The sequence below is a fragment of the Ranitomeya variabilis genome, chromosome 2, assembly GCF_051348905.1.
Source record: "Ranitomeya variabilis isolate aRanVar5 chromosome 2, aRanVar5.hap1, whole genome shotgun sequence".
Taxonomy (NCBI): domain Eukaryota; kingdom Metazoa; phylum Chordata; class Amphibia; order Anura; family Dendrobatidae; genus Ranitomeya; species Ranitomeya variabilis.
In genome coordinates, this window is record NC_135233.1 from 239,617,015 (window position 1) to 239,637,128 (window position 20,114).

At 43.0% G+C, this 20,114-nt stretch overlaps 1 protein-coding gene across 1 annotated transcript in view; it reads left to right on the top strand.

The window, feature by feature from the left end:
- The first annotated feature begins 6,949 nt into the window (after positions 1–6,949).
- The window catches only part of CACNA1B (calcium voltage-gated channel subunit alpha1 B), a 386,102-nt gene continuing 372,937 nt past the window's right edge, over positions 6,950–20,114 (top strand). The window contains exons 1-2 of the mRNA XM_077284262.1: positions 6,950–7,643; positions 11,374–11,479. Of these exons, the coding sequence (XP_077140377.1) occupies positions 7,384–7,643; positions 11,374–11,479 (366 nt within the window). The 5' untranslated portion in view covers positions 6,950–7,383. The remainder of the gene's footprint in view (positions 7,644–11,373; positions 11,480–20,114) is intronic.

The following is a 20,114-nucleotide window of genomic DNA, read 5'->3' on the forward strand; positions in this document are numbered from 1 at the left end:
GGGGGCTGCTATCATCTTTTGGGGTATTTCCCTAGAGGTAAGCCAGGTCTGTTTCTTCCTCTACCAGGCGTAGTTAGTCCTCCGGCTGGCGCGTGGCATATAGTAAGCCGTAGGTATGCTCCCTGGCTACTGTTAGTTGTGTGGTAGATTTAGCTCACGGTCAACTCGAGTTTCCATCACCCGAGAGCTCGTTCGTTACTTATATGTTTCTTACGTTCCCTTGCCATTGGGAACCATGACACTTTTGTGCATGTGGCAATTTTTCCGCGTGTGCAAGTTTTGCGTGTGGCGAGTTTTCCATGAGGTGAGTTTTGCACGTGTGGCTAGTTTTGCATGTGGCGAGTTTTGCATGTGGTGAATTTTGCGTGTGGCGATTTTTGAGTGGCGACTTTTGTGTTTCGACTTTTATGTAGGTTGATGTATGTGTGGTGAAATGTGTGCTGAGGGTGGTATATGTTCAAGCACGTGGTAGTGTGTGGTGCATTTTGTGTGTGTGTTCATATCCCCGTGTGTGGTGAGTATCCCATGTCGGGGCCCCACCTTAGCAACTGTACGGCAGGGCCGGACTGGCCATAGGGCACTTCTGGCAAATGCCAGAAGGGCCGGTGCCAGTGGTGGGCCGCTCAATCCGCCGCCCCCGCCGTCGCATTCAACTATACCGGCGTATAGACGCCGGTACAGTTGAATGCAATGATGGAGGAGAGCGTCTACAGACGCTCCTCTCCCATCATTCCCCGCTCTGCCTCTGACACTGCGGGTGCGCGATGATGTCATATCATCGCGCACCTGCTGTGTCCCGGGCAGACTGCAGCTGCTGAGACAGGAGCAGGAAGCAACGCTGGGCACGAGGAGAGGTGAGGAGAGTTTTTTTTTTTTTCTGGACTGTGGGGCCATTCTCGGAGGAGGTGAGGGGAGGAAGAGAAGAGATGTGGGCTGTATATAGTTCTCTGTGGGCTGTGCTCTGTGCTGTATACTGCTGTGGGCTGTATATAGTTCTCTGTGGGCTGTGCTCTGTGCTATATATAGTTCTCTGTGGGCTGTGCTCTGTGCTGTATACTGCTGTGGGCTGTATATAGTTCTCTGTGGGCTGTGCTCTGTGCTGTATACTGCTGTGGGCTGTATATAGTTCTCTGTGGGCTGTGCTCTGTGCTGTATACTACTGTGGGCTGTATATAGCTCTCTGTGGGCTGTGCTCTGTGCTGTATACTGCTGTGGGCTGTATATAGTTCTCTGTGGGCTGTGCTCTGTGCTGTATACTACTGTGGGCTGTGTATAGTTCTCTGTGGGCTGTGCTCTGTGCTGTATACTGCTGTGGGCTGTATATAGCTCTCTGTGGGCTGTGCTCTGTGCTGTATACTACTGTGTGCTCTGTGCTATATATAGTTCTCTGTGGGCTGTGCTCTGTGCTGTATACTGCTGTGGGCTGTGCTCTGTGCTGTATACTGCTGTGGGCTGTATATAGCTCTCTGTGGGCTGTGCTCTGTGCTGTATACTACTGTGTGCTCTGTGCTATATATAGTTCTCTGTGGGCTGTGCTCTGTGCTGTATACTGCTGTGGGCTGTATATAGTTCTCTGTGGGCTGTGCTCTGTGCTGTATACTGCTGTGGGCTGTATATAGTTCTCTGTGGGCTGTGCTCTGTGCTGTATACTACTGTGGGCTGTATATAGCTCTCTGTGGGCTGTGCTCTGTGCTGTATACTACTGTGGGCTGTATATAGTTATCTGTGGGCTGTGCTCTGTGCTGTATGCTACTGTGGGCTGTATATAGTTCTCTGTGGGCTGTGCTCTGTGCTGTATATAGTTCTCTGTGGGCTGTGCTCTGTGCTGTATACTACTGTGGGCTGTATATAGTTATCTGTGGGCTGTGCTCTGTGCTGTATGCTACTGTGGGCTGTATATAGTTCTCTGTGGGCTGTGCTCTGTGCTGTATATAGTTCTCTGTGGGCTGTGCTCTGTGCTGTATACTACTGTGGGCTGTATATAGTTCTCTGTGGGCTGTGCTCTGTGCTGTATACTACTGTGTGCTGTATATAGTTCTCTGTGGGCTGTGCTGTATATAGTACTCTGTGGGCTGTGCTGTATATAGTACTCTGTGGGCTGTGCTGTGTATAGTACTCTGTGGGCTGTGCTGTATATAGTACTCTGTGGGCTGTGCTGTATATAGTACTCTCTGGGCTGTGCTGTATATAGTACTCTCTGGGCTGTGCTGTATATAGTACTCTCTGGGCTGTGCTTTATATAGTACTCTGGGCTGTGCTGTATATAGTACTCTGGGCTGTGCTTTATATAGTTCTCTGTGGGCTGTGCTGTATATAGTTCTCTGTGGGCTGTGCTGTATATAGTTCTCTGTGGGCTGTGCTGTATATATTACTTTGTGGGCTGTGCTGTATATATTACTTTGTGGGCTGTGCTGTATATATTACTCTGGGCTGTGCTGTATACTACTGTGTGGACTGTGCTGTATACTTCTACGTGGGCTGTGCTGTATACTACTATGTGGTCTGTGCTGTATACTACTGTGTGGTCTGTGCTGAATACTGCTGTGTGGGCTGTGTTATCTACTACGCGAGCTGTGCTATAGTATGCAGGCTGTGCTGTATACTATGCGGTTTGTGCTATATAATATGCGGGCTTTGCTATATACTATGGGGAGTATATTATATTCTATGGGGGAGGCCATGTTATGTACTATGTGGCTGTGTTATATACTATTGTGGGGGTATATTATATTCTATGGGGGAGGCTGCGTTATATACTATGGGGGGGCTGCATTATATTCTATGGGGGGCTACATTATATATTATGGGGAGGTGGGCTGTATTATATTCTATGGGGTTACATACTCTGGGGTGGCTGCATTATACTCTGTGGGGTGGCTGCATTATACTCTGGGGTGGCTGCATTATACTCTGGGGTGGCTGCATTATACTCTGGGGTGGCTGCATTATACTCTGGGGTGGCTGCATTATACTATATGTGGGCTGCATTATACTGTATCGAGGACTATGGGGAATACGTTATACTATATGAAGAACTATGGGGTGCATTATACTATGGGAAGTGAATTGTACTACATGGATGACTGTGGCGGTGCATTATACTATATGGAGCACTGTGAGGATTGTATTATGCTATATGGAGGACTATGAGGATTGTATTATGCTATATGGAGGACTATGAGGAGTGTATTATACTATGTGGAGGACTGAGCAGTGTATTTTAATATATGGAGGACTATAGGGAGTGTATTATACTATATGGAGGACTGTGGAGCACATTATAATATATGGAGGACTATGGGGTGTATTTTACTAAACAAGTAAAATGCTGCATATTCGGATTGTTTTTGCTGGAACAAAAAGCCTTGTTGTCAGCAGCACATTGCCAGTGTAAACTGTAGATGTGCTGCTGAAAACATGATACTGTATGGTGATCTATTAGTGATCGTTCTGTCTCATCATTATTCCTCAGCTGGTGGAAAGAGGCCGGGAAACAAGCGTTGAACAACTTAAGTATTGTCGATCAAACTCGTTTAGCGGCCTGAACTCAGCGCACGTAAATACAACAGAAAGGCTTCTGTGTGATGTGCAATATGTTAGCATTTGGGGCCCCATTTTAAACTTTGCCTAGGGCCCCACTTTGCCTAAAACCGGCCCTGCCTACAAGTGTACAAAGATATTATACAGTCACCATGTGACAAGTGGGCCTGTGTAACTTCAAATGCCAGGGCTGAATTTTAGTCCCAGTCCGGCCCTGCTGTACGGTATTTACTCTTTGGCGCCATCTCTCTCATTCTTTAAGTCCCCCTTGTTCACATCTGGCAGCTGTCAATTTGCCTCCAACACTTTTCCTTTCACTTTTTCCACATTATGTAGATAGGGGCAAAATTGTTTGGTGAATTGGAAAGCGCGGGGTTAAAATTTGGCCTCACAACATAGCCTATGACGCTCTCGGGGTCCAGACGTGTGACTGTGCAAAATTCTGTGGCTGTAGCTGCGACGGTGCAGATGCCAATCCTGGACATACACACATATACACATACACACATTCAGCTTTATATATTAGATTTACTAGACTAACAGAGCAACAACAATCCAGAACGCTATAGAATTGTTCTTTTTTTTTTTTGGGGGGGGGGGGAAGGGGGATGGGAATGTAAGTATTTAATAATGACATCAGTGGAGTTCTATTTACTGCAAGTATGCAATCCTTCAGAAGGGGGAAGATTTAGATTTGCACTTTGAAAAATGGGAATTTACTTTTGGAAAATGAAATTCTATTTGTAAACCTCACGCTCAGAGTTTGGGGAATAAATTGTATCTGAGTCTTAATTAACCTCATAAAACATGTAAGTAGGTTTGGTTTATTGTACATGTTATTTCAGAAAGGAAAAGATGAGAAGCGTTTGCAATACAACCAGGCAGTGCTTATCTGTTTTAAAAACATGGGATCATAAAGATTAAAATTTAAGCTGTCAGATCCATGGCCCTTTCACAGGAGATATTGAAGGGCGGACACATCAGGTAACCTAATAGTCAATATAATGTCAGTGGGTTCTATAAAAATTGACAAAATTTGCCAACAAAAAAAACTGAACATTTATGGCCAGTTTGCAAAACTCAGAGAAACCATTTACAGATTTTTCCATTACTGAGATAGGAGATGGCAGATGGCGCTTATAAAGTGCTATGGAGAACTGTAAGGGTATGTGTCCACGTTCAGGATTGCATCAGGATTTGGTCAGGATTTTCCATCAGTATTTGTAAGCCAAAACCAGGAGTGGAACAATTAGAGGAAAAGTATAATAGAAACATATGCTCCACTTATGCATTTATCACCCACTCCTGGTTTTGGCTTACAAATACTGATGGAAAATCCTGACCAAATCCTGATGCAATCCTGAACGTGGACACATAACCTAACTCTCAGCAGTAATGTGTCGGCCTCTAGCTCCTCCTCTTCCTCCATAGAATTTTAAAAGCACCAAATGTCATCTTCCATCTCTCTCAGTAATGGGAACATCTTGAGGCTGTGTGCACACGTTGTTTTTTTTCCGCTATAAAAACGCGATAAAAACGCATAAAAAACGCATACATATGCATCCCATCAATTATAATACATTCTGCAATTTTTGTGCACATGATGCGTTTTTTTTTCCGCAAAAAAAACTCATCGCGGTAAAAAAAACGCAGCATGTTCATTCATTTTGCCGATTTTTACGCGTTTTTCCCACTATTTAATGCATTGGGGAAAAAACGCACAAAAACGCGTAAAAAACACGCAAGAAAAACGCATGCGGATTTCTAGCAGAAAATGTCCGGTTTTCTTCAGGAATTTTCTGCAAGAAATCCTAACGTGTGCACATACCCTCACTGAACACAGATTTTTACCCATGAATTGAGAATGAATGATCAGTCCAGGAGGAGAAAGAAGCTGATTTTTGTTGTGAATTCTTCAGGCCTTATGCCAATTGCGGTATAACAGCATTTGTGAAATATAGACGACTGAACTTGCATTGAGTTTGCTGATGAGTAAATGCTAAGGCTAGTTTCACATTTGTGGTTAAATCCGCAGCGTATTGTCCGCCACCGCAAACGCATGCAAAAACGCATGCAAACGTCTGATAGCGCCACGTTTTTTATCCGCATCAGTTTACACAAGATGGTGGAAAAAACACAGCGTTTGCTTGCGTTTTTACATGTTTGCGCTTTTTATGCGCATGTGTTTGATATTTCCAGGAGGTTGTGTCTTTAATGGGCATGCGCAGTCCGAAGTACGCAAGCGCCTCAAACGCATGCGTACGCAAAGACATGTATACGCATGCGTTCTTATAGACTGTAATGCGTTTTTTTGCCGCATTCCTAGTGCTAACAATCGCATACGTTTCTAGGCGGCAAATTGACGCCTCTAAAATTACTGCATGTAGCGTTTACCATGCCAAGCCGCAGACGACGAAACGACGCATGCATCGTCAAACGCGGCAAAACGCAACCAATTGCAGACACATGCGTCCCTAATGTTAAAGATAGGAATACACAACGCATGCGGATAATTGCGGCACAAATGCTGCGGACACAACCACAAATGTGAAACCGGCCTAAGCCCATGTTATATCAGTCAGATTCCAGGTATATGCCCTACACCCAGGCTAATTTTTATATAGTGAACAGATCTGCTTATTCTGTGTCACCCATTGTGTAGCACAACCAATTTACCATCTCCTCACCCCTTAATTCCGATGTGTCACAACAGAGCCACAAATTGCTATCTCCAGTCTATGAGATCCTGTGCTAATTGCAGATCCGGCACGGCTTAGCGATTACGAATACGAAGCCCACCCCAAGCGTCTCCCATTACTCTGACATTAATGACCACTTCTTACTGGGGCGTCGTTGACCGCTTTCAGCAGCTGGACAGCTCCCAGAAGTGTGCAGGCTCCACCCTGGTATCTCTGTAGGGCTCCAGCCCTGGCACATTCCAAACCCATGCCAACCCACCCATCCTTTGATAGGACCCCAGAGTTTTAGGCTGCAGGTGGGTGGTGGACACAGGAGTGGCACTGAGTCATCTGTAAAGCCATCAAGTGAATTAGCTTTCTCCATGACCAGCAACCAAGTGCTTGAGATTTCTGTGTCCACAGGCAAAAAGGAAGGAGGAGGAAGGGAGGGAGTGTGCATTTAACCCTTGCAATCCTTGGACAGTGTTTTTCCTTTAAAATAAATACAATAAAAAGGCCAGCTCTATGAGCTATTTGCATTGAGTTGCTTTGCAAGGGATATATGTATTCCCTCTTGACTTGGGGTCTTTTTATGAAAAAGGGGGGAGGGCTGCAGAGTATATGCCTGGAGAAGACTATTTTGCTTGTTCCAGGGGTTGTTGGCTTAGGTGGAGCCCCCAGCTTATTGGCTGGCGTGTATCACATGGCTTGCCTCTTATAGGGGCTGAGGTTCACAAACTGCTTTACTGTGTTCATCTGGTAACTAAGTGTCTGTGCAGGGACCAGCTCCTTTCCCTGCGCTGGAAGCAATCGTTGGAGCAGGGAGGGCATTCCCACTGGAGAAAGCAGCAGTACAGGAAGCTGCCAAGGACACTGTCTCCACCATCTAAAGCTCAGATTGATTTTCAAGATTTTTTTTTAACATTGTGTCTTAAGGATCATTTCAGAGGAAGAGGAGGAGAAGCCTGATCTGCTCCTGGGTTTCTGCTCTAGGATTGCAGCTTGAGGGTGTTGCATTCAGTGGGAAGCCTTGTCTGCTCAGCAGAGATTCTCTTCTCATGAAAGGAAGCAAAGTGTGAGGAGCTCAGTGCATGGGGATGAGGCTACAGCCCCCAACCTTGGCTGCCAGTTTGGATTCTAACACTTGCTCCTGTGCAATTCTAGAATGGCCCGGTTTGGAGATGATCTGCCCACCCGCTATGGAACTGGGGTGCCTGGGGGGCCTGGAAGAGGGAGCAGCCGGCAAGGTGGACCTCAAGCTGGCCAAAGGATGTACAAGCAGTCCATGGCTCAGAGGGCGAGGACCATGGCTCTGTATAACCCCATCCCTGTCAAACAGAACTGCTTCACCGTTAACAGGTCCTTGTTCATCTTCAGTGAAGACAATGTCATCAGGAAATATGCCAAAAGGATCACTGAGTGGCCATATCCTTCACCTGGGTGTTGCATTGTATGGGCAAGTAGGCATGTAGGGCAATGCACCTGCAGGATGTGCCAAGCGCATTCCTTGGAGCTTTTCAACTGGGACTGGGTTGCATTGCATTGGTGGTAGTAGTGGAAAGAAGGGGGGCTTGTAGGGTTGAATTTAACTCTTGTATTGCCATGCAAGGCCTGGACTGGAGCGCACATGCATCCATGTATATCCCTCCTGGTAGGAAAAATATTTCCATTTATATTTATTATATTGAACAAACACATAATCCTGGTAGAAAAATATTTATCTATATATATTATTAGAAAAATATTTATATATCTGTATTATATATATATATATATATATATATATATATATATATATATAAAATATATTGAATAAACACAATCCGGGTGGAAAAATATTTATGCATATTTATACTAAAATGTATTAAACACATATGTTAATCTCTCTCTTGGTAGAAAATTACTTCCATTTTTATTTATTATTATTATATCAAATAAACGCATCATTCTTATTTAAAAAAATTCATTAACATTTATATCTATTAACATATAGAAATAAACACATAATCCAAATTTTCCCCTGCTGTTTCGAAAAATGCTAAATTCATATTTATTGTATGATAACATATAAAACACATCACCCAGGTTGATTTTTTTTCTTCTGACAACCGAAGAGTTAATAAGCAGTGGTCAATAGGCAGGTGTCATGTTTTAGAGGGTCTATCACTGTAGCCCCTCATTGTGGGTTATTGATGGTTGCGAGGAAGGTGTGGTGGTGGTGGTGGTGGGGGGGGTGCTTAATTTAACTGTTTGCTTGCCAGGCAAGGCCTGAAATGGAACATATGGGTGAGCATCAGTGTTGGCAAGAGAAGTGCTAATATAGCAGACAGATGCCAGTGACCTGCATGGGCCAGCAGTGGTACCCCATACTGGGTGTAGAGCACAGTATTGGGGAAGGGATATATGTGTGTAAGGGAGGAGGTGTATGGAAGGTTCTATAGGATTTGTCATTGATCATGGATTTAGTGTGAAAAGCAAAACCCCAGTAGCTGCCCATTCATCCTGTCCCTAGGAAGTCTTTGGGTATGTAGTGGCTGCTATGCTGAGATTAACCCTGGGTGTCCATGGTTATGAAATAACACACCTATTGATTCCTTAGTATGAGCCATCAGGGCCTCCTCACTGAAACCTAGCAACCCAATCCCTTACCATTTGTATGCTCCTGTCTACACCCCCTTTCGCTAATGCGTTTAAATTAGCATACCATTTCCCACATACAACTAGTGATTTTTTATTTTTCATCCCCAAACCTGCAGATGTCATTAGGTGGATCCTTCCTAATATATCTGGGAACCACTAAACCCCATGCTGTGGGGTGATGATGATGATGATAATGTTGGGCTTGGGAGGAACATCATGTAAAGGATATCCCAAAGGGGTCAAATATTGCCAAATTAGTCAGTGACCTCACAGGGGTTAGGACAAGTCAGTGTGAGACAGAGATGAGCGCACACTACCTGCTATACAGGCCTGCTCAGACCCAGCATAGATCCACCCAGGTATTCATTTTGTCTCCTGTGTTAATTCATCAGTCAGGTCCATTATGGAGACAATCACAAATGAAAACCCTGTGTGTAGCTGTGCCAGTGTGGAGTGCTGGGGGTGGGGTGTGCCTGTCTGTGGAATGGGTGTGAATACACTTTATGGACCCTGCTGCTGCTGTCCATGGTGCTGAAAGGCTCCAGATGCAAGAAGCAGCCCCACAGTAAAAGGAAAAAGCTGTGACAAGGAAATATGAGCAATTACCCCAATGTAGAACACCCCATACTGCACTCAATAAATATATAGAGAGATAGTACATGAAATGTCAGAGCAGCATATAGATCCCCAACATAGCAGAATGTGGGTTAACATAATGTGTTATTGCATGGTATAGTATAAGGTATTATATTGTAACATATGGCGCTCCATAATATAATACAGCATTGTGCATCATAACATAAAGCGATATAGCATATCAAGGTTATTACATGGCAATTTATTATATAGTGATCTAGACTATGTATTATGTAACAGTTCATCATGGAATATGCTATATCATTCTATGGTATAGAGTGGTAAACCAATGGTAAGGTATAGTAATATATGACATCATATTGTGTATAATATTTTATAATAGGTAGCATAAATATCCAATCTGCTGTTATTATAAGGCATAGTTTATTATAGTATAGTACCATATGGCATTATATAGTGATCTATAATATATGCTATAATGTAATATACTATAACATACTGTAGTATCATTGGGTATTGTTTGATTTAGCATTGGGCAAAGTATAGTAATATATGCCATTTTATGTGTAACATAATGCTTCATAATAATATAACAATATAATATAATGCTATATAATTATCCTATGCATTATATAAGATATAAAGCATAAAATAATTGAATATATCTTAACAGCAATATACATTCCAGCATAACACAATATGGGTTCACATAACATAATATAGTTATAGTTATATAAAAATATTATAAAATATAGCACTCTATAGAATAATATAGCATAGTGTATTATAACACAAAGTAATAATGTGATATGGCATATCTACTTTATTACATAGTATTGTACTATATGGCATTATATTATAGTGATCTATAATAAATAATATAAGTAATATACTGTAGTATCATTTGGTTTAGCATAGATAGGCAGGCAATGTATAGTGATATATGACATTATATTGCTTTATAATATGTAACAGATAATTGTTTGGACTATATCATGCAATAATGACATACCTGAACAGTTTATTGTGGTATAGTGTGGCCTGGAGTGGTTAGCATGTGTAGTGTTATGAGGCTTTATAGTGTTTATTATAATGCTCTACAATGTATTATTCGGTAGTACTGGGAAACATTGGTCATCACTTTATGATTAAAGTCAAATAGGTAGAATTTTTATTAGCATGGGTGGTATCGAAGTTATATAAGAGTTACCCATCACAGCCTCTTCTGACTCCCGTCATCACATAGATCGAAAAGAACCTACAAAGTGAAGGAAAGTGGCGATTCTGTGGGACTATATCTGCTGCCGCCGTTGCTATGTATCATGAATATTTTCCATCCTTAAAAAGGATAAAGTCCATTTACCTCAATGTGACAATTAACCACGGGAGGTAACGCACATGAGGAAATATTGACAATGGTGCCGAAGTCCAACAATATTAATAAATGGGGCTATTAAGAGGACACCAATCTAACATCCTTTTAGATTTGGTAAAGTGACATGTAAGAGAATGTTTAGGTTCAGCTTCATAAACTTGGATCTCCATTAGACCTTAAATATATTGGATATTTGCACTTTATGGTGCTCCCAAGACCCTACAAAGGGCACTATAGCTTATCTCCAATGTTCTCTGATGGGCTTTGGCCCCTTCTCTCAACTCTGCGACCCCTTTAGTTTTGGAAGCAGTAAGAGTCCAAGTTTACACATCTGCAACAATTCCAAGATTTGTTGCTATTCTGCAATTATGGTCCCCCAACATCGCCTTCTGCCACTTCACTTCTCCGTCTGATTTCCCAATGACATACACATACATTGGGCCCATTAATAGCCAAGGGCCCATCAGATTGTCCTGTAGATACAATGTCTTGATGTTTATGTATTTAACTAGATGTCATTTTATTTCCTTAACTTTTCCTTACTCCATTTGAATATATGATTTTAGCCACCATCATTGCCAATTGCATTGTGTTGGCACTGGAGCAGCATTTGCCGGAGCACGACAAAACCGATATGTCAGAGAGACTGGTAAGTAAAAGTGTGACTGCTCACTAATTTCCTCGCTTGGTAGTCAGTTGGGGTTTTTGATGTTGTTGTGAGAGTGAAAGACCCTGGGGTACGTGCTACAACATAAGTGGGCATAGGTACGGCTGGCATATGCCTCGTTATAGGACGGGTGTGATATAGGGCAGGTAGGTGTCTCCATTTTTTCCATAGATAGTTTCATGGAACACATACAGAATGTGACTTGTCTGAAAGTTTGCATTTTTAAAAATGACGCTGACCCACATTTACACTTCATAAATAAGAGGTGGTATATGCAACATATTCATCATACCCTTCTTATACCCCCTGTTATAAGAGAATTATGGTGGGTGTATGGCATTATGACAATATAAGACATACACCGCTGCACACACTGCATAAAGGGGAACTTAAATGGCAGACACTAACTTAAAGGGGGACTCCACATCCATATTCTTCATACACGCATGCATACTTTACGGCAACAATGTTGTAAATCATTAACCCTTTACTTCTGCATGAATACGGATATGATGTCATGACTAAAAATATGTTATATTCTATTACTATATCAAATTTTAGCGATCAAGTCTGTCCTCGGCCATTAGGTCCAGTCCTTCTGGACTTTCCTGTTGGTATGAAACTACAGCCCCCACTATACTCTGTATTTGCATTGCATGATTGGATTTTTAGTTCCACAACAGCTGGGCATTGTCTCATTTGTGATCTGTATATTTCCATTTTGTCTGCTCTGTAATATGTTCATTGAGAAAATCGCATTGTGGTGAAATAGTGATCGGTTTTCCGTTTTTGTGCATCAGTTCCTCACTACCCATTTTTTTTAAATCCCTGCTTGCTTTCTGTGAGTTGACCCAGAGGACTAAAACTTAGTAATGAAGGATGGATACAATTGTAGCTAGTGTGGACAATCCTGAGAGATAAATGCCCCTCACACAATCAGCAGCACAAATCTCTTGGATGTTTTGATAATATGCAACAATAATGTATCAGAAAAGGGAAAACTATCCGTTCACAGAGCATTCTCCAGACTAGACGCATACAAGAAACCCATCAGCTTCGTGCGCAAAGCTGGATCTGAATGTGAAAAGACGTTTTCCATTTATTAACAGAAAATAAGCAGAATGAAAAAGCAAAGTAAATTGGAAAGTTTCAGAACTTTTCATTAAAACAACACATAGAAGGGTTGTCTCCTGATTGCATTTCAAGAGGTCACTAATCCCCAGCCTTCTGCTTGCTAAAGAATGGCGCGCACCTGATTGACAGCTCAGGCCTTGACAATGTCGTTGTGCTTCTGGTCAGAACTGTGCGCTCTCCAATGCTGCAAGTACAGGTTGCTTTGCCACAACAGCATGGGACGAGCTGGCCTAGCGCGGAGTTAACACCGCAGTACAGAGTTCTGGCAAGCGTCAGAGAAGTGCTTACAAGCTCTATTAGAGAGAGCTTGTAAGCATTGCGTTTGTTGCTTATGAAACCAGCTGTCGCTGATAGACTGCAGCGGTTGCCACTGAGCAGTAAACAACAAAAATCCCTCCGTTATTGAGAATGAAGAAGATTTTTAATATGTAGTAAACTGCGCATTTGCTTCTTTTTACATGCACTTTGCAATTTTAACAATTAAAGAACTGTAGGATATCCCGTTAAAAGGTTAATACCATCTTCATAAATGGATATTGTTGGATCGTGCTTGTAAAAACAAACACTTTTGCATTTTACTGCTTAAGATTTTCAGATTTCTTGAGATGTTAAGCTTTTCTTTTGTTTACTGCTTGTTGCCTTGGAGGCCGACCATTGTTGTGGTCTAGCTTGTGAGCGCTGTGCTGAAGCTGGCCCGGATTAGGTGGTGACAGCACATTCCAGCAAACCTGGACAGCTTCAAATCAGTGCTTACAAGCTCAATAGAAATGTCCCTGCAAGCACTGTGCATGCTCTGCTGTCTAGCAGCCCATATGGCTACTAAGAGGCACGGTTGGTTCCATCACAATTTTTGTGTGGTACTCTCCTATATAGAGGAGTTACATTGTTGGCAAACATGAGATGTGGAATTGACACAGGGGTCACAAAAGGGTGCGGAGGGAGACAAAAATCAGGTGGGGGGAATTATTGACATTTGTGGCTTTATTGGGATTTATGGTTCAACAATATATAAAGAAGTAATACCATGGCATTTACCTGTAGTGTTTTCTGTCTCAGTTCGCAATCTTATGGGGAAGATATGATCGCCAGCTGTTAACCTACTGATTTTATTGGCTCCTATAAATTGTCACAGTAATGCTATATGTCAGGGTAACACAGCATAGACTGGGAGGGATGATGAGTGTAGTGCTCCACTGCTTCTGGCTGGCTGCTTATCCTCTAGGAAGTGAAGGCTTGTGAGGCTTGTAGTCCTGCAGGTGTCAGAGTACCGATTTCCAAATACAAGATGAATGCATATTAACCCAATTCATTATACCTACTGATATGACATGAATTGGTCCTTATTTCATGCATGGGCAGTTCTATGGCTCTGACACTGCACCCCTGAAGTGCTCTGTGCTGCTGAGACACCATCTACTTTTATTCCATGTTTGTGGCCTCCCATGTGTCTCTATTCTGACCCTTCCCACGTCATTTGCCACCCACCTCTTTATAACTAACCATTTGTGTAGTCGAGAGACCGCTTTACATTACGAGACATTGCTTCTTATTTTCCCAATGTGTGGTCTCTGATGTGTCTCAATTCTCATCTTCATATCTTGTGTCATCCTGCTCTTTTGAACATAATCATAAGATATAGGGTATTGATTCCCACGTGATCAGACTACTGCTCTGCTTAAGTGCTCTGTGCTGCTGTGTGGCTTCTAACTTTTCTTGTCGTCCCTATTTGTGACCTGTGACGTACGTCCATTCTGATCTTCACATCATATGCCATCCTGATGGGGTACTGACTCCCACTTTATCAGGACGCTGCTATGCTGAAGTGCTCTGTGCTGCTATGTGCCTAGAGCTGCTACATGTGACAGTATGCAGTTTCCCCTGTCTTCTCAAAACTCATCTTCACATGAAACCTCTGCCCCCATCACGTCACCCTGCCCTCTATAACATAATCACGTGAGTACGGCATCCCTAAAGCCAAGAATATGCCAAACCTTAAATGCTCTGTGCTGTGGCACATAATACTGCCATGGTATGTACAGTATGCTGGATCTTTTACACCATAAGGCCACGTGCACATGTTGAGTGTGTGAGTATTTTAGCTCAGTATTTGTAAGCCAAAACCATGAGCGGAGCAATCAGAGGAAAAGTATAACCACAGGCACCACTTCTGCACATTTCACCCACTCCTGGTTTTGGCTTACAAATACTGAGGTAAAAAACTCACCAAATAGTGATTGTGTGCACGTGGCCTTACACTTCCCTGTCACCAACCTCCCTGACTACAAGAACGTAATCATGGTATTACTTTCCACATAGCAGACAGCTCTTCTGAAGTGCTCTGTACTGCCGGGGCAAATTATTTTGACATTCCTGATAGGTGACATCTATCGTTTCCCCCATTTTCATCTTCACATCCTGCCCCATAACATAATGAGATGCTCTGCTGCCCACAACCAGTACACTGCTCTGCTAAAGAGCTCTGTGCTGCTGTAAGGAAATGAGCAAATCTATACTAAATCAATCAGATTCATCATGAATTTCACAAAAAAAATCAAATTCACACTTTTTGGGATTTGAAAACAACAAAATGCTGACTAGGCCTCACATTACTGACTAGGCCTCACATTACTGACTAGGCCTCACATCGCTGACTAGGCCTCACATCGCTGACTAGGCCTCACATCGCTGATTAGACCTCACATCGCTGATTAGGCCTCACATCGCTGATTAGGCCTCACATCACTGACTAGGTCTCACATCGCTGACTAAGACTAGGCCTCACATCGCTGATTAGGCCTCACACCGCTGACTATGCCTCACATCGCTGACTATGCCTCACATCACTGACTAGGCCTCACATCGCTGACTAGGCCTCACATCGCTGACTAGGCCTCACATCACTGATTAGGCCTCGCACAGTCATATGCATGTTAATGACCTCTGCCGTGGTCCATGTGATGGCGATGGAAGACCAAACACCTCACATCACTGATTAGGCTTCACATCGCTGACTAGACCTCACATCGCTGACTAGGCCTCGCACAGTCATATGCATGTTAATGACCTCTGCCGTGCTCCATGTGATGGCGATGCAAGACCAAATACCTCACATCACTGATTAGGCCTCACATCGCTGACTAGGCCTCACATCGCTGATTAGGCCTCACACAGTCATATTATATATTTAAATTAGGCCATTGGGCCATATGCTTTTCTGCTCTTACATAACATATTATATTATTCCAATATTTTATTCTAAGATCTGTTAATTAAAATGTACTTTGTTTTGGGACAACCCCTTTAAGTTTGTTTTTGTATGAAAAAGTTAATTGTAATATTTGATGAAAATGTTCTCAGTTGCAGACATTTTTTTTTTAATAAATATCAAGGTTGGCCCACAACTTTGGCCAAGCTTTTAATTTTGGCCCTCTGTGTATTTGAGTTTGACATCCTGGCCCTATAGTTATATAAATAAATGTCAGCTCAGGTACAAAAGGCAACGAAACTAAAGTGCAAAAAAAAAAAAAAATTCCATGGTGATTAAAGGGTTATGTATTGGAAGAGGTGGGAGCATTTATGCCCAATTATTTGCCCCAAAAGAGCCAATTTGGCAACTGATAGCCAATCAGATTCGTTCTTATTGCACTGAAGCATAGCTCCCAACCATCCCTCATACTGTGGGACTGTCCCGATTTTGAGGCTGCGCATGGGATTCTACTTCTCCCGCACAGCAGGAGAAGCAGCCAACATGCCCCCTTGTATTAGGCCATGCCCCCTCCGTATCTTCTTCCGGGGCGGTGGGAGAGGGAGAGGACATTCTGGCGGTCTCCTGGACTGAGGTACTGTGTGTGTGTAGAAGGCATCATCATGTGGGGCCATTATACTGTATGGGGCATCATATGAGGCCATTATACAGTATGCAGCATCATGTGGGGCCATTATACAGTATGGAGCATCACGTGGGGCCATTATACTGTATGCAGCATCATGTGGGGCCATTATACAGTATGGAGCACTGTGTGGCCATTATACAGTATGGAGCACTGTGTGGCCATTATACAGTATGGAACATCATGTGGGGCCATTATACAGTATGGAGCACTGTGTGGCCATATTTGTATAAGATACAGGACTATGATTTTGGTTGAGAGGGGTAATTTGGTCCCAGTTTGAAAAAAAAATGTAACAGGACAGACACCTACAATACCAGATTCCAGAGCCCACATTTTGGATCCCTAACTTGCTATCTCAGAAATATCCCTTAATGACCCCAACATGGCACCCACGGTGGTTCTGATATACTGAATTGTTACCAACGCTGCATGCGATGTGATCTGGCTTATAGGGTAGAATTTCTCATTTATGCTTTCAATGGCACTTTTCCTCCTCTTCTTGCATCCACCGGTGTCATACTGTTGTCACAACAAGTCTCCTGTCTGAAAAATGACAGAATTGTAAAAGAGCAAAGAGTAATGTCTGCAGAAAAAAACAAGCTGCCTTCAGGTAAAGAAGAGGCCAGAGAGAGGGAGAGAGCCATAAAGAGATGATGGAATTTTGCTGACTATCTACAACCAAAATTCAATAAATGTGACCCCCCAAAAAGTCCCTTCTGGATAGAGGTGATAGAATGAACGTGGTAACATGCTGGCCATAGACAAAAGATAGAAGTCAGTCCATGTATAGCAAGATGTTCCATACAGTACTGTGCACTTCTGTTAAAGAAACCATTAAAGAAGAAAATGTGAAAAGTGGGCATTTTTTACTCTCATTTTAATCTTGTTGCTTATTTCATTCTGTTTTGATTTTTTTCTTTTAAAAACATCCATACAGTTCCAGAGATATCAATCTTTTTTATTTAGTACAATTTTTAAGGTCTTTACCAAGAGGGTGTGGCTCGCAGGGTAAAAATGCAGATCAGCGTAAAGACACACCCCAGAGGATCCTGTGAGCCACGCCCCCATGCTAAAGATCGTAAAAGATTAGCACTAAATCTATATAATCGTCTAAGGGGTACTTCTGTTTGTCTGTCTGTAACGGAAATCCCACGTCACCAATCGGTGACAGGCACAGTCCGGCCGCGAATTGGCCCCTCCCCACTTCCGTCCAGTCAGTGCCCACTCCCTACTCCCCTCCAGTTAGTTCCAGTGTGTCGCCCTATCCCGGACCAACTTTTTACTATTGATGCTGACTATGCAGCATCAATAGTAAAAAGACATAATGTTAAAAATAATTTAAAAAAATAAAAAATCATGCTATTCTCACCTTCCGTCGCTTTTCCCGCTCCTCCCGATGCTCTCGGCAGCTTCCGTTCCCAGAGATGCATTGCAAAATTACTCAGATGACTTAGCGGTCTCGCAATGCATCGCTGGGAATGGAAGCTGCCGGCCGCATCGCGAGGAGCGGGACAGCTTCGGTGGACGTCAGAGGGTGAGTATATAACTATTTTTTATTTTAATTCTTTTTTTCAGAGGGATCTGGTGCCCACACTGCTGTATACTACGTGGGCTGTGTTATATACCATGTGGGCTGTGCTATATACTACGTGGGCTGTGTTATATACTACGTGGCTGCTATATATTACGTGGGCTGTTATATACTGCCTGGCTGCTATATACTACGTGGCTGCTATATACTACATGGCTGCTATATATTACGTGGGCTGTGTTATATACTGCCTGGCTGCTATTTACTACGTGACTGCTATATACTACGTGGCTGTGCTATATACTATGTGGCTGTTTGTGTTATATACTACGTGGCTGCTATATATTACGTGGCTGTGCTATATACTACGTGGGCTGTGTTATATAAAACGTGGCTGCTATATACTACATCGCTGTGCTATATACTACGTGGCTGTGCTTTATACTACGTGGCTGCTATATACTACGTGACTGCTATATACTACGTGGCTGTCTGTGTTATATACTACGTGGCTGCTATATATTACGTCGCTGTGTTATATACTACGTGGCTGCTATATACTACATCGCTGTGCTATATAGTACGTGCCTGTGCTATATACTACGTGGCTGTGCAATATACTACGTGGCTGTGCTATATACTGCGTGGGCTGTGTTATATACTACATCGCTGTGCTATATACTATGTGCCTGTGCTATATACTACGTGGCTGTGCTATATACTACATGGGCTGTGTTATATGCTATGTGGGCTGTGTTATATACTACATCGCTGTGCTATATACTATGTGGGCTGTGCTATATACTACGTGGGCTGTGCTATATACTACGTGGGCTGTTCTATATACTACGTGGCTGTGCAATATACTACGTGGCTGTGCTATATACTGCGTGGGCTGTGTTATATACTACATTGCTGTGCTATATACTACATGGCTGTGCTATATACTACGGGGCCAGCAGCAACCAATCAGTGATATTGCCGCAGGATTTAAACACCGCTTTGGTGATTAGTCGTGCCCGGCCAACCGCGACCAATCAGCAAAACGCAGTCTGGACGCGAATTGGTGCGGGATTTCAACCACGCTTCGCTGATTGGTCGCGCCCGGCTGGCCGCAACCAATTAGCGATATTGGCTTGGAATTTAACCCCCACTCATAGCGCGATGTACATACTTATATATTCTAGAATACCCGATGCGTTAGAATCGGGCCACCTGTTGTGAATTCCATTCTCGGGCTCCCTCCTGTGGTCATGAGTGGTACTGTGTGAGTTTGTTCTTGGGCTCCCTCTGGTGGCCTTTAGCGATATGGCTGGTCTTGGCTGGGCTCAGCTGTTTCATCTCCTGCTAGGCTGGGCCTATTGAACTCACCTGGACCTTTACTTGTCGCCTGCTGTCGGTGTATTCAGTCCTGATCCTGTGCTCTCCTGAATATTCCTTGTGACCAGTCTCCTGCTATGAGAAGCTAAGTTTGCTTGTTCAGTTTCTCATTATTTCCTTGAAAACGTTTCTCATTATATAATGAGTTCAGCCCAGCTTGCTTTTATGTGATTTTTTGCTTGCTGGTTAGTTCTGGGGCGCAGAGTGCACCCCACACATAATGAGTCGGTGTGGGGGTTCTTGTATTCTCTGCGTGGTTTACTTTTGATAGTTTTTGTACTGACCGCACAGACACCTATCTATTTTCTGCCTATCTAGTATTAGCGGGCCTCATTTGCTAAATCTGTTTAATCTCTACGTTTGTGTTTTCCCCTTGACTCACCGTTATTATTTGTGGGGGGCTATCTAAAACTTTGGGGTACATTTCTCTGAGGCAAGTGAGGTCTTTGCTTTCTCTCTAGGGGTAGTCAGTTTCTCAGGCTGTGACGAGACGTCTAGGTTTTCAGGTAACGTTCCACAGCTGCCTTTAGTGTGTTTGGATAGGATCAGGATTGCGGTCAGTATAGCTTCCACATCCCCAGAACTTGTCCTATATACTCAGGGTATATTTGTCAGGTCAGTTTTAGATCCTACCACCAGGATCATAACAGTACAGCAGGCCCGAAAGTGTTAATGCAGC